At 36.5% G+C, this 17,536-nt stretch overlaps 1 protein-coding gene across 1 annotated transcript in view; it reads left to right on the top strand.

Annotated features, from left to right (window-relative positions):
- KIFAP3 (kinesin associated protein 3) overlaps positions 1-17,536 on the top strand; it is a 168,027-nt gene that overhangs the window by 102,001 nt on the left and 48,490 nt on the right. Inside the window, exon 17 of the mRNA XM_075564772.1 lies at positions 316-401. Within this exon, the coding sequence (XP_075420887.1) occupies positions 316-401 (86 nt within the window). The remainder of the gene's footprint in view (positions 1-315; positions 402-17,536) is intronic.

Below are 17,536 nucleotides of genomic sequence, written 5' to 3'. Positions count from 1 at the left end.
CAGGACGGATCGAGGAGGCATTCATAGCTACACGGCTCTGGGAGCCCTTCTGCGTTCTTTTCCTCATTGGCATGCTTTCAGAAAGCAGCCTTTCTCTGATCTCCTTGGCGTGTTTTCCTTACCCACTCTTACCTAGGTTTTCATCTTCTTAGGTTTAACAAATGAATTGTTAAATGTTTCTGATCATTCTGTGTCTGTGATTTTATTTCAAAAATACAAGTTTATCATTGGAATCTAGAGGAATACAGGATTTTGTAATATAATTAAATATTCTCGGTCTGAAAGCAATTTCGATCTTTAACAATTTTTATTCAGAGGCTCCAGCATATCTCATAGATCTGATGCATGATAAAAACAATGAAATCAGAAAAGTCTGTGATAATACATTAGATATTATAGCGGTAAGTAATTCTTTCTAATTTTATTTTGTTTGGGGAGGGAGGAGACATTGTAATCCTATTTTGAACTTTGTATGCATTATATAAACCCATATTTATATCTTGATAAAGTTCATGAAATTGGATGATGCTAAATTCATTTTTAAATATTACTAAGACCTTTGACTTTCAACTTTTTGATTAAAAATCCTTTCTTAAGCAGTTTTTATATATACTCAGAATTTTAGGCCTGGACTAGGTGTTATTATAAAATCATTTGATTTTCCCTCATAAAGTATTTGGTAGAAGCAAGGAGTTAAATGATAACTTTGGCCAAAACTCAATCAACTTTGTAATTAACTGTTTATTTTTTGTCACTTAGTCAAATTTGGATAAACTACCTTTCAATTATGTGGTCATTTTTACATAAATACATTTGTAATTTAGTTTGGAATAATAAAATACAAACCTTCATGTAATTTATGACTTTATTGAGATTTTTAAATGATTATGACTGGAGGGCTGATCCCAGTTCTAGATTAGAAACTCATTGAACCTACAAAATTTTCTCACAAAATTAGATTGCCTGATCTCAGCCTTATGCCAAAGATGTGCTAGATCCTAGAGCAGTTTGAGTGTCTTTTTCACCTCTGCCGTGCACTGGTACAGTCTGCAACCCTCCTTCTTTTCACTGGGCTATGCTTTTTACTTTGGCCTAACGATTAAAAAGTTTTCTGACTATAGCCTATTTAATCATTTAAGAAGTTTAACTTCTGCCTAACACTTTAGATAATTAATTAACAACATCACTGGAAATCTTCTAACAGTTAACATTTCTGCTCGAGTTTTTATTACAAAACCAGATGATGGTCATCAGGAGCTGCTCCAGTGATCTAATCAACTTCCCAGTTTTTGCTCTAAATTTTTGTCTTATTTCATATTCTGTGCTTTAGATATTTGACTAGGTATTTCATTACTTTTTAGAATGCAATGGGTATATTGGCATTTTAGCTTTGGTGTCTAAATCTGAATAGGAGAACTTCACATATGAAATCTTTGCTTTTGCAAGACAGTTTATGAGGTTAGACTGCTGGCCATAGAGATTGTGGGTATGAGCAAGTATTACTAACAGAGGAAAATTTCATGGTTTTATGTACTATTTTATAGTCTGTCATTAATGTTATTGCTGTATATAAGCATTTAATATAAGACACGAAAAACTTCAAGTATTTATATTCATTGCATTACTATAGGCAGTAAGGAAAGGAGAGAGATGTCATTCTGTTGTGATTTCCCTTCTATCTACTTATCAGTGCCTTCTTTTGAAGAAAATTAGATGGAAGGGAAATGTTTAGATTTATTTATTTAGAATGTACACCAAGTTAGTGAACGTCCCAAGGCCCAGCCCATCCTTATTATAAAATACTTACTCTAAAGTACAATTATCTTTATCCCAAATTATATCTAAAATCTAGGCGCAAATCTATCTCATCTTAAACGAACTCATCTATACCTTTACCTTTCCCAGGAATGGTCTTAGTTCTCTCCTCTCTAAACTAATGATACAGGAAAAATTCTCTATATTTTTTTCTTCATTTCCCTACTTCTCCCCATTCTCCGTTCAATGAAAACAAATTCTGAATTCTGCTTCCATTATTGCAATGAAATGACTATCACTAAAATCAACCCGACCTTCATTTGTAAAAAGTACAGTGAAATTTTTCAGTGTACATTTTGCTTTGCTGAGCTTAATTTGTGAAGGAATATAAGAAGCCTGATCAGAGTTAGAATGTAAAATCACAATCAAAATTATGTTAGATTATTGTGATCAGAACAAGCCTTATTAATATGAGTACTTCAAAGAAGACAAGTCAGCAAAGTAAGGCTGATAAGGTGGTATGTCACCTACACATGGTTCTCTAAGATGCTGCCTAATCACTTGAGTTAACTTTTTAAACTTCAGACAAGTCATCTAAGGAGTTAGTTCATCTAATCTCCCTGAAAGGAGCCCTGGTGGTGCTGGGGAGTAAGTACTGGACAGCTAACATAAAGGTCGGCAATTCAAATCCACTCTGTGGGGAGAGTGTTGGGGCTATAACCACCCTCCCTTAAAGATTTACAGCCTCAGAAACCCTATGTAGAGCTGCTCTTAGTTGCAACTGATTTAGTGGCAGTGGGTTTGTTTTTTTATTTTTGAATCTCCCTGTGGAAGCCCTGGTGGCCCAGTGGCTAAAACATTTGGCTGCTTACTAAAAGCCGCTGGCCACTCTGCAGGAGAAAAATGTGGCAATCTGCTTCCCTATAGAAAAAGAGAAAAGAAAAACAAATATTTCCCTAGAAAAAGAGAAAAGAAAAACAAATGTGTACAATCTTGTCCTTGGGGTCAATGAGTCGGAGTAATATATCAATGTGTTTGGGATTTGGGGAGGTTTAATCACTCTGAAAATCAGAAATTAGAGAGTAAGTGTCTAAAAAACAGAAAGACTCATAGTAATGCCAAATACTATATAGATTGTTCCATTTCACACTTTGAAAAGGCTTGGGCTGAAAAGTGCCTAGAAACTAGATTTATTAAATGGAGAGTATTTAAAGATAGCCATGCACAGTTGAATGGTGTGATTTAGGAGTCATTCTGTGAAACTCACCTGAGTCTTGAGATGGCTAAATCACGCAGAGGGGGTGGGGGTCTTGTAGCTGCATGGAGAGAAGTTGTCGTTCAACACAACCGATAGAAGGGCCCTCAGCTATGGGAAACACTGCCTTCTGCTGTGAACCTAGTTTGTTCTTTCTGCCACCGTACTCTTCCATTGTCCAGGATTCTGGTTCAGACAGCGTAATAGCAGGAAACTGCCAACAGGAGCAGCTTCACGCCAAAACCTTTTCTTCTCTTTCAGTTGGTCCAAAGGTTCTGTCTTAAAGTGAGTTCTGTCTGCGATGAAGGGCCATCTAGAATGCAAATGAACTCCAGTTCACTCAGCAGCCTGCTAACGAATCTTAAACAATATCTTAAACAATGTAACTTTCTGAGAGCTCCATTTACAAAGACACTTCTGAGGATTAGAGAGAATTTAGAAGATTAGAGAAAATTTATATATGACATATCTATTGCACTATTAACCAACAATATGTCTTTATTGAAATTAGACCAAGCTCAGACTCAGTTAAATTAAATACCTTAATTAACATTTCCCTTCCTTGGTACCACTATCTAGATGGTTTACTGTTCATTTTACTTATTTAATGACACGGGAAAATGTTCATGGTTTGGAATTTAACTGTGGAAAAATATTTAGAGCATTATTCCAGCAAGGCATGCTATTTTTGTATAGTTCATATTTCGGGTTATCCTGCAAAATGACTAAAATTGGTATTCTTACATATTATGTCAGGGTAGTTACTGAATGGGGCCTTAACTGAAAGGACTTGATAGAACAGTATTAAAGGGAGCTGCCATTTTAGTGTGAACATGCTTCATTTATTAAACTATCCATTATTGGGATTGAAACTTGATTTGTAAGCTAATTTTGGACAAAAGATACATATTCACTTGCTGAGTTTCCATATGTATGAGAAGTTTGAAGATAGGCCATTGTCATGCGTCAGTAAACACATAACTTCTCAGTTGTACTTGGGTCAAACTGCCCGTTTTTGGTTCTCCGAGCCCTGGATCTATTCCTCATCATGACTGAGGAAGCTAATTAATTACCTGTCCTGAATAATTTATCGGGAGCAGAACAAGAGGAAATTAACTGATTTAAGACAAGAGAAGCTTTGATGAAATACTTGAAATAGAGTGTCAGGGGAGAATGTGAGAGCCCTGTCCTTCATTTAAGCATCAGTAATGACCAAGTCACCAACTTTCTGAGATTGTTGGAAACTAGCCTAGAGTAAAAGTGGATGGTTTCATTAGGCTCTTGCCAGCTATAGACTTATTCCTTAGCCTTCTCAATATTGCTGTATTCTATATTAATAATGTTTTAAGAAAAATAGAATAAGATCATTTGTAGCTCAAAATTTATTTTTATGAAAGCAAACTTCTTTTCCATTGAAGACTAATAATGTAGAATAATACTAAGAAAAATTAGAGGCCTTAAAAGCCTTAAAGAAATATACATGCTGGGGTAAGTTTTTGTCATAATTATGGGGGTATGTCACTAATAAGGATTTGTTTAGTGTATAGTTGGATCCTCAATTGGTGAATGGAACCAGATGTACATTGATAGTGTTCTATGAAACGTGGAACATTTCTTGACTTGAAGATTTCTTGACTTGGAGATGCAGTCTTGATGGCCTCGTCAGCATGTTGTTACTGGTACTCTGGAAGGCAGGTAATTGGGTAGGTGGAGAGAGAAGTGAGAGGGCAAGGTGAGAAAGGATAACAGCAGTTGAACATTGGTTTTTCTCTCCCAAGTCTTCAAAACCATCAAGGAAAGAACCAAACCCTCTGTACACCTGACCAAGAAAGGCCTAAAAGCCCAGTTTGGTTTTATATCGTTACAACCCTCCATATTTCTTATATTTTCTTTGAAGAATTTGAGAACCTGATAAGCCTTTTCACTACTGGAATAAGATCTTTGCCTTGAAATTGGTTGTCAAACTTTTATTGCATGTTTATTAAATACTACTACTTGCTAAATATAACTCAGTAGCACCCTCAAAAGACACCCAGATACTGTCATCTAGACATATGAACTGACCTTCCAAAAGTAGTACTGTCACATGGGCCCTAAATCCTCTGTACTAAAAGCACATTATATCTACATTAGAAAAAAATGAGATAAAGCTGGGTTGCAAGGCTGAAGACCAATGTTTGTTGTCTTTCTAGACAGCCACAGTCATTGTGTGGTGTAGTTCTAAGTCAAGGTTTGTGTAACCAAGATTTTGAGTGGCACTTTTTCATCTTTTAGTGAATGCTTTTATGATCATAGCAGATTGTGTTTTAATAATCTAGACTTAATGCCTAACTCTGGTATTACAAGGATAAGTACAAAAATATTGCTACGAATCATAAAAACATTTATTAAACAAAAGCATCAAAATGTGAAGCAATTGCTTCTGCACATGGCGTCCTTCTAGGTGTATATTCTTATGATGTGGTGTTTCCATTTCTCTAAGGACCCCTGGTAATATAGTGGGTTATGACTTAGTTTTGCTAACCATAAGGTTAGCAGTTTGAAACTGCCAGCTGCTCTACAATAGAAAGATGAGGCTTTCTACTCCCAAAGTATTCCAGTCTCAGAACCTGTAGGAAGAGCTCTACTCTGTCATGTAGGGTTGCTAACTCTAAATCTACTTCATGGCAGTGCGTTTGAATTTGTTTGGGTTTTTTTCCCCAGAACCTTTCCCCAAAAGAATTCTGTGCTCTTCAGTTTACACATTGAAACGGTCATTTTGGCATTCTCGGGATTCAAATTGAGTTCCTTTTCAATGTTCTTTGAGTTTTAGTAAGACCGCTGGTGATGATGTTGCTTAAGCATTGGACTGATAACCAAAGGTCAGCGGTTCAAACCCATGAACTCCTCTGCAGGAGAACCTTGACAGTAAAGATCTACAGCCTCAGAAACTGTATATGTGGCCGATGTCAGTTGGAATTAACTCAGTGTCAGTGGTTTTGGACTGGATGAGTTTTAGGAAATTATTTAGGAAAAATAAGTCTCAAGGGGCAAGATCAGGGTACTAGAGTGGATGAGAGAAAGTTTCTCAATGAAAGTTTCTTGGGACGGTCCTTACTGTCTTCAAAGAATGAACAAGTACATTACCGTGATAGGAAGGCATAACTTGGAGCAGCTGTCTTAGTTTTTTTGCTCACCAGAGAAATTTTCAGTTTTCTTAAAAATTTTTCATAATAAGCCTCGTGGTCATTCTGTGACCTTTGAGAAAAATGTATCAAGATAACCCCTGTAGAATAAAATATTTTAAAGTTTTGAACTTACCACTCTGGCTTGAATTTGACTAGTTTAGAAGATTTCTTTGGAAACCACTGTTTTGATTGGCCCTCTTTTGAAGGCACCCTAACCAGACTTACACAAGTGTTTTACTGAGAGAACTTGTCCACAGCGATCCACTTATTGCAGTGACATGTTTAAACACGTTTTATTTGGAATAATCCCATGCATAAGTGAACTGGATTTCTAAAAGCAATACTTTTTAATTCACTCATATAATTTATTTCCAAAACACTGTTTTATACTTGGGAAACAAGTTTCTATCTTCATTTCAGAATAAATCCAATTTATTTTAAAGGGCTGCCTTATTAAGATAAACTGATGGTGGTTGGGATAGATCCTCTAAGACACATAATTGCCTATGACTCCTACAAAGGTTACCAGGAAAACCTCTGTTCAAAGCTGGGTTTAAAAAAAGTGCATTTATTCTATTATACAGTCATGGTAGTTAAAAGAGCCTGGTTCTGGTACAATGATAGTTACAAAGACCAGTGAAACAGAATAGAGAACCCAGAAATAAATTCAGCTACCTACAAATATCCTCTCTTCAACAAAAGGCAAAGCCAAAAAACAAAAACAAAGAAAGCATTAATTGGGATAGTCATGCTCTCTTCAAAAAATGGTGCTGGCAAAATTGGATTTCTCTCTGTAGAAGAATGAAACAGGATCCATACCCCACCTCGAAACACTGAATCACTTGCCATCTAGAAATGCAAATCATAGCAACTATGAGATGCCACCTGGCACCAACAATGACAGCCAAGTTAAAAAAAATAGAATGCAACATTTGTTGGCGAGAAATTGGAAATGCCATACACCTACTGTTGGCACTGTAATTGTGCAATCACTGTAGAAAGCAATAGGACACTACCTTGAACAACTGAGAACAAATGAAAAATGATCCAGCAACTCCTCTGATAGGTGTAGATCCTCAAGAAATGAGTCATAATAAAACAAGCATAACAAAACAATACTGTTCACAATAGCAAGAAGATTAAAACAACCTAAATGCCTATCAGTGGGAGAATGGATAGAGAAACTTTGGTACACACACATGCTGTACCAATGCATCACTAAAAATCAGTGACAAAACCATGAGACATTGCGTGGCCCGGAGGGACCTAGAGAACATTATGTTGATGAAATTAGCCAATCACAGAAGTACAAATATATGAGACTACTGTTATATGAAAACAAGTTAAAGACATCCTTACCAGAGGAGATACTTTAGAGTTTCCCATGGGAGGGAAGAGAAGGCTAGACTGTGGACAAGTGTTAACTCAGATGAAATGGAAGAGAAGAGAAATCAGAAAGTAGATGAGGGGTAAGCTATTGAGGGAGTTGATGAGTGATTTCAACACAAATACAAAGTTGATGATCTGAAATGAAAACCCCTACCTAATGTACCTTTGTTAAAAAATCATTTTATTAATACTTTTGATTGCAAAGGACAACATGAGTTTCTCATCTCTTGAACGATAAAGTTATTGAAAAAAATGTAAAGTAGAAGTTAGGGTCGTTAGAATTAGAGCTCTGGCTATTTCAGATTTCCAAGAGCCAGGGAATGCGTAGGGATTGGATAAAATGGGTGGGTCATGACTTTTGTCTTGTAGACAGTATGTAGGCACAGAGTGGAGGTTCCAAGTGTGTTGTTGACAGGAATATCCACACTCTTCTCTTGCCAAGGAATGGAGCTGAGTCTTACTTGGGTTACAGCCTTAGTAGATTGCCATTTATTAGTTTCTACATTCAGCTTTTATTTCTCAATTCTTTAAAATTCAATTATGTTTAATGGGATAAATCCTCTTTGGGATTTCATTTTTATATTGCACAAACCTAAAAGACAGAAATGTAAGAGATGTATGCAGTTTGTTAGACTTTCCACATGCATAAGTAAACATAGATGTGTGTAAGAGAGAGTATTCATTGTCTGTTTTTATGCATTTGTTATTTTTCATTGGCAACACTTGGACTTACTGTCATGCTTACACAAATTTCATTTTGTTATCTTTTATTTGTGGTCTGACGACATGATACTGCACAGGCTAGCCTACTCAGTAGTGCTTTTAGTAGAGGTTACTTGAGGAAATAATTGTACATTGAGAGCTGGTAAAAAACTGCCATAGTCAGAACTAAAGGGCAACCTTTAGGAAAGGTCTGTTGAGAAATAGAGGATGGCCCAGGACCAAGCAGTGTTTCGTTTTATTACATGTGGAGTCACTGTGAGTTACCACCTAACAGCACCACCACCATCTTAACCATCTTAATGAGCAACTAAATCACTCAAGACTTGTTAATTTAGTATGAAGAATTGTATTAAATAAACCATATTACAATGTCAATTAGGGTCCTGCCACATTAAAGGGGAAAGGAAAATCTGTTTTCCATCAGTTATGTTAGAACACAAAGCAGATCTTTGTAGCCCTGTGTTATCCTATAGTGTGTTAATCAGATACAAGGTGTGACGGAAGCCAGTGACAAAGAGTTTTCCTGATAGTAAACAGACTCTGATAATAGGCTGGTTAATGCTTCATAATGTTTCAGTGGTTAAGTAGTAAATAGAATGATGTAGGACTTCAAAAAAGATGGCACGGTCCATGTAAAATCAAACCATAAGTCTTCTGTGACACTTCAGAATTTATGAACACCGAATACTTATGATCATAATTTCAAGAGCTGATGAGAGAAGGGAAACTTTTTTAATTCATGCTTTCCTTCAAATACAGGATACACACAAATCTACAACAAAGATACCAGAGGATATTTTAAAAATAAGTATTTAAAAAATGAAGGAAAAACAACTACATTCCTTGAGTATTTTGACATTAGCCTGGTAGATTTTAGTAACATTGTGATAGCATCCCAAAATTCTTAAAATTATCACCTGGATATCAGAGTGGTAGTGTACTAGACTGAAGGAAAGATTTTAAGCAATTTTGGAGCAAACTATGTTATTTAGTGTCTTAGTTTGCAAATGCTACTATAACAAGATACATAAAAATGGTGGTTTTAACCAAGAAATTTGTTTTCTCACAATTGGGAAGCTAAAAGTCAGAATTCAGGGTACTTTAGAGCAGTGGCTCTCAACCTTCCTGATGCCGCGACCCTTGAATACAGCTCCTCATGCTGTGGTGGCCCCCCACCCCCAACCATACAATTATTTTCGTTGCTACTTCATAACTGTAATTTTGCCACTGTTAAGAATTGAGTGACCCCTGTGAAAGGGTCGTTTGACCCCCCTCAAAGGGGTCGCGACCCACAGATTGAGAACCACTGCTCCAAAGGAAGGTTACCTCTCTGTTGAGTTCTGAAGAAAGATCTTTGTCACTTCCTTCCTTGATGCTCTATCTTCATGTAGCATCTGTCTGCCTGTTTGTCCTTGCTCATCTCTAGGCCTAATCTACTCTTTTTAGATCTCAAGAGTGATTAGATTTAAAACACACCCTATGTTAATGTGAGCTCATGAATATGACAAAGAAACATCTAAATCCTACATTCACAGGTTGGAGCTTATGATGCCAAAACACATTTTGATGAGAAACAATTCAATCTATAACAATTGGTATATGATAAATTTATTTTTAAAATATTGAGACTGGGTAGTCATTTAGAAATATTAATTTTTTAAAAGAAGTTCCTTATACTTCCGATATTTTTCAATTATTTGGAATAGTTATTTATTTAAACTTCCTTATGAAATAATGTTATTAGTCATAGATTTTTTATTTGTAGAATGTTTGAACTTGAGTAAATCTTAAATTTGTTTTATTTTATAATAGAGACACAGGCCAAAAGAGACCAAATACTTTTAGAAGGTTACATAAATTAATCAGTCAGTAACAACAGAACTCTATCCAGAAATCAGACGTTATCCTAATCAAATATTCTGTATACTATACTATGCCGTGTTATAAGGAATCCTAGTGGCACCAAATGTTAGGTATTGGGCTGCTCACCAAAGATCAGCAGTTCAAATCCACTAGCCACTCCACAAAAAAGGATGAGGCATCTACTTCCATAAAGATCTATAGCCTTGGAAAGCCGACGAGTCACTTTCACTGTGTCTTAAAGGGTTTCTGTGAGCTCAAATCAACTGAATGGCGGTAGAGTTTTTTGGAAGAGAGGGAGTTGTGCCATAATAGATAGAGCCCTGGGGCTCAGTGTTAGAGTACTTGCTGCTCACCAGCTGCTCTGCAGGAGAAAGGTGGCAGTCTGAGCCTATGAAGATTATAGGCTTGGAAACTGAGACAGCCCCGCTCTGTCTAGGGTGGCTATGAGTTGACAGTAGTGAGTATGTTGTTTTGTGTTATGATATTAATATCCATAAATATAGGCTTTGTGACACAAAGAAACTATTGCTTGAGTCACTATCAAATCTATCCAAATATTGACCAACGATAAGTGAGGCTAGTAGTTCCAGACTGCTAATCTCTTGGTGTATGATAAGCCACTTGCTGGTTTTTTCCAAAATGAAAGGGAAGAAGAAAAAGGTGTCTCTGTGTAAAAGAGAGACTGAGAGAAAATATGCGTAAGGAGAAAGGTATAAGATCACCAACATTGTCTGTTTGGGGAAAGTATATTTGAGATAGCCTTTCTCATTTCTTTTTTTATTTTTTAAAATTATTTTATTGGGGGATTAATCAATGCATACATCCATTGTGGCAAGCACATTTGTACATATGTTGCCATCATCCTTTACAAAACATTTTCTTTCTACTTGAGCCCTTGGTATCAGCTCCTCATTTTTTTCCTCCCTCCCTGACCCTGCCATCCTCAAGAACCCTTGATATATTATAAATTAGTATTATTTTCATATCTTACACCGTCCGCTGTCTCCCTTCACCCATATTGCTATTGTTCATCACCCTGGGGCAGGGGTGGGGTGTTATACATTGATCATTGCGAACAGTTCCCCATTCTCTCCTGACCCTTTCTCATTTCTTTCTATCTTAAAATTTTTGTTTTGTGGGAAAAAATTACAGCTAGCAGCTTATATATATTTTTTATTTCAGTCTCAAAAGTTTGTCTCTGAACCTTTCTTGAGTCAAAAATTCTTGAGTATATGGTTTTATTAATTTACCACATTGGCTCAATAAAAATCCCAACAGCTGTAAGTTAAAATAACCAATTTCCAAGAAATCTATTAACAATTTCAGAAGCATAAAGTTTAATGGCCTGCTTTATATACTAAAATGATATTTTCTCATTTGACATGATTAATGTTAACTACTAAGGAAAAAAGGAAGAAATTAAAATATTTATTTAAAATGGAAATTTCATTTCTCTTCACACGTTTCATCCTAAACTGGTTAAATTGGGTAGATACTTAAGTACCTGAGGCTCCATTTTATTTTTCTTTTTTTAAATCATTTTATTAGGGGCTTATACAACTCTTATCACTATTCATACATACATCAATTGTGTCAAGCACATTTGTACATTTGTTGCCATGATAGTTCTCAAAGCATTTTCTTTTTACTTGAGCCCTTGGTATCAGCTCCTCATTTTCCCCCTCTCACCCCCCCCAAACTCCCAAACCCTTGATAATTTATAAATTATTATTTTGTCATGTCTTACACTATCCGACGTCTCCCTTTACCCACTTTTCTGTTGTCCATCCTCCAGGGAGGTGTTATACGTAGATCCTTGTGATCTGTTCCCCCTTTCTACCTCACCTTCCCCTTACCCTCCTAGTATTGCTTCTCTCATTATTGGTCCTGGGGGGTTTGCCTGTCCTGGATTCCCTGTGTTTTCAGTTCTTTTTTGTACGAGTGTACATCCTCTGGTCTATCTGGATCTGTAAGGTAGAAGTTGGGATCATGATAGTGGGGAGGAAGAAACATTAAAGAACTAGAGGAAAGTTGTATGTTTCATCATTGTTATACAGAACCCTGACTGGCTCGTCTCCTCCCCGTCCTTTTGTAAGGGGATGTCCAGTTGCCTACAAATGGGCTTTGGGTCTCTGCTCTGCACTCCCCCTCCTTCATAATGATATGATATTTTTGTTCTTTGATGCCTGATACCTCATCCTTTCAACACCTCGTGGTCACATAGGCTGCTGTGCTTCTTCCATGTGGGCTTTGTTGCTTCCCTGCTAGATGACCGCTTGTTTACCTTCAAGCCTTTAATACCCCAGATTCTATCTCTTTTGATAGTCGGGCTCCATCATATTTCTTCACCACATTTGCTTATGCACCCGCTTTGTCTTCAGCGAACATGTCAGGAAGGTGAGCATCATGGACTGAGGCTCCATTTTCACAAACTAAGAAAACCTTCATAGATTACTAATACTTCATCCCTTAAATTTAAATCTAAATATTTTAGAATATTATCCAACATTAGCCACTTATACTTGAACTAAGAAACTCATTAAAACTAGACAGATGCTGGCAAAACTAGCTACATGAAAAAGAAAACACAGTGTGACATTTCCTCAAATGATTATACATGGAGTAGCCACATGAACCAGCAATTGCATCTAAGAGTAAAGTACCCTCAGAGGAATGGCTGGTGTCAGAACAGGTAAATAAAGATGGCGGTGGAGACCGGTCTGACTCTCTCCAAATATTGCCTTTAGGTAAATTCCCACTTTTAGTGATCTTACATGACAGGGTAAAACTGCCCCTGTGGGTTTCCAAGACTAACCCTCTATGAGAATAGAAAACCTCATCTTTCTCTCACACAGCCATTGGTGGTTTCAAACTGCTGACTATGCAAATTGTGGCCCAGTGCATAACTGACTAGCCAGAGTGGGTTAGATGTGTCCCTCGTGTCTTTTCTGCACTAATTTTCTGTATCCCAAATGATTACTCAGCTTAGTATAGAGTAAGATATTTTGTCTCATTTTGTAAGGGGTAGACTGACCTGCTTTGTTGTTGTTTTTTCCCAAAGAGCTGAGAGAACAACTTTCATATTCTCATGTTAGGCCTATGAACAATGTCAGATGCTTATCATTATGTTAAGTCATATGGATTAAAGCTGTTGTCTTATAATCCAAACATGCTTAAAATTAAAATAAAATTATAAGAAATAAAATAACAGTATTGTCTATTATTGCTACCATATGGGAGGACTTGTGATATTAAGAGATGAGCTAGTTCTATAAATCAAGTCAGTCATGAAATGATAAAGGAAGAAAAAACCCTAGGTGATGTAGTAGGTATGCATCGGTCTGCTTGCCATGAAGTCAGAAAGACAAGGCTTTCTACTCCCCTAAAGCGTTAGTCTTGGAAACGCTCCGGGGCAGTTCTGCCCTGCCCCCTATAGATGCACTTAGATGGCAATGGGTATGTTCGAGAAATTCTAAACTAGGCTGAGTGTTCTTATATTTTGTGCTAAAGGCTTCCCTACCTCACTGCCTAGCAGAGCAAGCTTTTCCAAAATGCTAACAAGTCAAAAATTCAACTGTCTAATGCATTCTCATGGACACTTTTGGCTTATGTATTTGCACTAATGTCAGATGGAGTGGGTAGTCTCATTTTTTAAGTTCTGGCATGTTTGTGTAGGCTCAATAAGAGTGTTCCTTTGAGCTTGTATGGTCATAAGAACACTGGAGTTGGAAGAGCTATTATTTGAAGATTATATCATGGTTTCCTTGTTACACATTTTCCATTATTAGTTGTATTTTTGTTATTGTTAAAATTAGGATAATAAATTCTTACAAGAGCATGTAAGTTGACTACTCCTTGAATGAGGTTTTTTCCCCCATTGTACACAGAAATACTTAATTAGACTAAATACATTTTATGGGTATGTTTTAAGGTTGCTATTTTAGGTTTTTTGCTTAGCTCTAATATTTCACAAGAATTAGTAACTGGAAAATTTTACTCCTATTTTATATGCTTTATACACATGACTGAATGTTTAGCTATTCTTTTTCCACTAAGAATTTGTGTAGTTGATGCTTAAATTATAAAGAAACAGACAACTCATCTTTTTCTCTCATGTTCACTGAATACCTCTTCATAAAAACAACCAGATTTTCAACATTTTTTCCAATATATGAAACATTCATTTTATACCTCTTACCTTTTAAAACTGCTATTTGTAAAGGAAGCAATAATAGTCTAGTTAGATCCCATAATTAATGTTGATTTAGGATTTCTTTTATTAAAAGACATACAAGTGGGGGTACCAACCAAAAAAATAACAAACGGAAAAAGCTCTGCTTTTGTAGTATGCATTTTTCCCACTAGCTGAGCATTCAGCAACTCACTCTGCGTTAGTGTCTTTAGTCACAGAGTGAATTTTTTCATAAATGTAGTTTTGCTCGAACTTCAATTTTTGTGATGGCCAATTTAAGAGAAAAGCATGGGGCTATGAAATTCTGTTTCCTGTTCAGGAAAAAATGCCACAGAAACTTGTGATGTTGAACACAGCTTACAAGGACAGTGCTATAGAAAGAACTCAAGTGAATGAGTGGTTTTCTCATTTCAAAAAAAATGAAACATCAATTGATGACAAACCTCATTCTGAACATTCATCAACTTCCAGAATGCACAAAAATGTCGACTCATAGTGCATTTGGATTTCATTCTACCAGGTCAAATTGTTCATCAAGCTTTCTATGTAGAGGTTCTGAAAAGCCTGTGTGACAGTGTGCAACCAAAGCCTGACTTTTGGCAGATGGACACTGGTTTTGCCACCACAACACTGCAGCTGCTTATGCAGCCATCTCAGTGTACCAATTTTTTGCAAAAAACAGTATGCCTACATATGTACAAATACTATTTTGCTTTTTGTGTATGCATTAAAACTTTTTCTATCAATGGATAATAAGTCCATTCTTTTTCTATAAGTTATGTGATTACAACAACTTTGAAAATCTGATTGTCTATATCAAGAGGTATTCCAGAAAAATGAAAGAAAAATCACAATTTGATTGTTTTATTATAATTTAGCTGTAAAATACACTAATTCTTAGTGGAAAAGTTATGTGATTAGTTCTATTTAAATTATCTTACCACTTCTAATATGGCAATAACATCTTTATGCAGTTACTTTTAACTGATTACCCACATTGTATCATAAATAGCATCAATAGTATAATTGTGAAACTGTATTAATATATAGTCAATATAATTTTTGCATTTAAGCTAGTTTAGCATTAGATTGCTTTGAAATTAATATCAATGTCTCTGTTACATGAATCGGGATGACTTAGTATTTCATTGAACTTTGGAAACCCAAAATGAACCTGAATTGAAAATAGTGAAGCTGAATAGAAGATAAAGCCAAATATAATAATGAAATGGGCAAATACCGAGAATTAGAAAAGCAATAGAGAAGAATGTGCTCCGTATATTTTAAACCGAAGAAAAATTTCAAGGCTCTGGTTTCAATCATGAAAGATCCTATGGGAAAAATAGTGAATGATGCGGGAAGCATCTAAAGAAAATGGAAAGAACACAGTTACTGTCACAAAAGAACTAGTCAACATTCCATCATTTCAGTAGACAGCAGATGAGCAAGCACCACTGGTGCAGAAGGAAGAAATTCAAGCTGCACTGAAAGCGTTAACCAAAAACAAGGCTCCAGAAATTGATGAAATACCAATTGAAATGTTTAACAAGCTGATAAAGCAATGGAAGCACTCACTCATCTCTGCCAGGAAATTTGGAAGACAGATACTTGGCTAACTGAGATCTACATCTGTACCCATTCCAAAGAAAGATGAGCCAACAATGTTCAAAGTATGGAACAGTATCACTGATAGTACATGCAAGTAAAATTCTGCTGAAGGTCATTCACCCAAGTTTGCAGCAAAATATTGGCAGGGAACTACCAGAAATTGAGGTCAGATTCAGAGGGGGACATGGAATGAGAGCTATCCTCACTGATGTTAGTTGGGTCCTGGCTGAAAGCAGAAAATACCAGAAAGATGCTTATTTGTGTTTTTTTATTATTATGTCAATTCATTTAACTCTGTGGATCATAGCAAACTATGAATAACCTTGATAAGAATTGGAATTCCTGAACAATTGATTGTGTTCACATGGAACTTGTATAGATCAAGAGGCAGTCACATGAACAGAACAAGGGAATACTGCATGGTTGATAATCAGGAAATGTGTGTGCCAGGGTTGTACCCTCTCACCGTACTAATTCAATCTGTATGCTGAGCAAATCATCAGACCTGGATTATATGATGATGAAGGTGGCACCAGGATTGGAGGAAAGCTTATTAGATGACACAACCTTGCTTCCTAAAAAGAGGAAGACTTGAAGCATTTGTTGATGAAGATCAAGGATTGCAGCCTTCAGGATGAATTACCACTCAATGTGAAGAAGACCAAAATCCCCACAACTGGACCAGTAGGTAACATCATAATCAATGGAGAAACGGTTTGTGTTGTCAAAGATTTTATCTTGTTTGGATTCAAAATCAGTGTTCATGGAAACAGCAGTCAAGAGATCAAAAGATGAATTGCTTATGTAAATCTGCTTCATAAGACTTCATTAGAGTATTGAATAAAGAATACCAAAGAAGAATGAATGCATTTGAATTGTGCTGAAAAATATTGAAATTACCATAGACTTCACAGAAAACAAGCCATCTACCTTGGAAGAAGTATACCCAAACTGCTCCTTAGAGGCAAGGATTTTCAAGACATATATTAGACATGCTGTGAAGAGAGAGACAAGTCCCTGGAAAGGGATATCATGTCTGAAAAAGTGGAGAGGCAACAACGAAGGTGGCCAGCCCTCAAATAGATGAACTGACTGCAACAATGGGCTCAAGCATTTTTTAATCATTTTATTGGAGGCTTGTAATACTCATCACAATCCATACATACATACATACATCGTGTCAAGCACATTTGTACATATGTTGCCATCATTCTCAAAACATTTTCTTTCTACTTGAGCCATTGGTATCAGCTCATTTTCCCCCCTCTCTCCACTCCCCTCCATCCCTCATGAACCCTTGATAATTTATAAAAAAATTTTCATGTCTTACACTGTCTGATGTCACCCTTCACTCACTTTTCTACAAAGCCCTCAAGGTCACAAAACACATGCAATGATGCTGGATACAGAACACTCACACGCCAGTGAGTAGAAAGTCTTTGAATCCTGTGGCAGTATAAGCATCTCAGCACTGGCAGGAGTCTTCACATGGCTTCTCCAGCACCCAGGGCTGCATCAGGGTAGGTCCATGTGGCTTTTCCTCAGAGATGTCTCATAGGAAGTGAGACATACCAGCTGAGGCAG

Source organism: Tenrec ecaudatus, chromosome 1 (assembly GCF_050624435.1).
Source record: "Tenrec ecaudatus isolate mTenEca1 chromosome 1, mTenEca1.hap1, whole genome shotgun sequence".
NCBI lineage: Eukaryota > Metazoa > Chordata > Mammalia > Afrosoricida > Tenrecidae > Tenrec > Tenrec ecaudatus.
The sequence above is the reverse complement of the archived record's forward strand: the minus strand, read 5'-3'. Positions and strand labels throughout refer to the sequence as shown.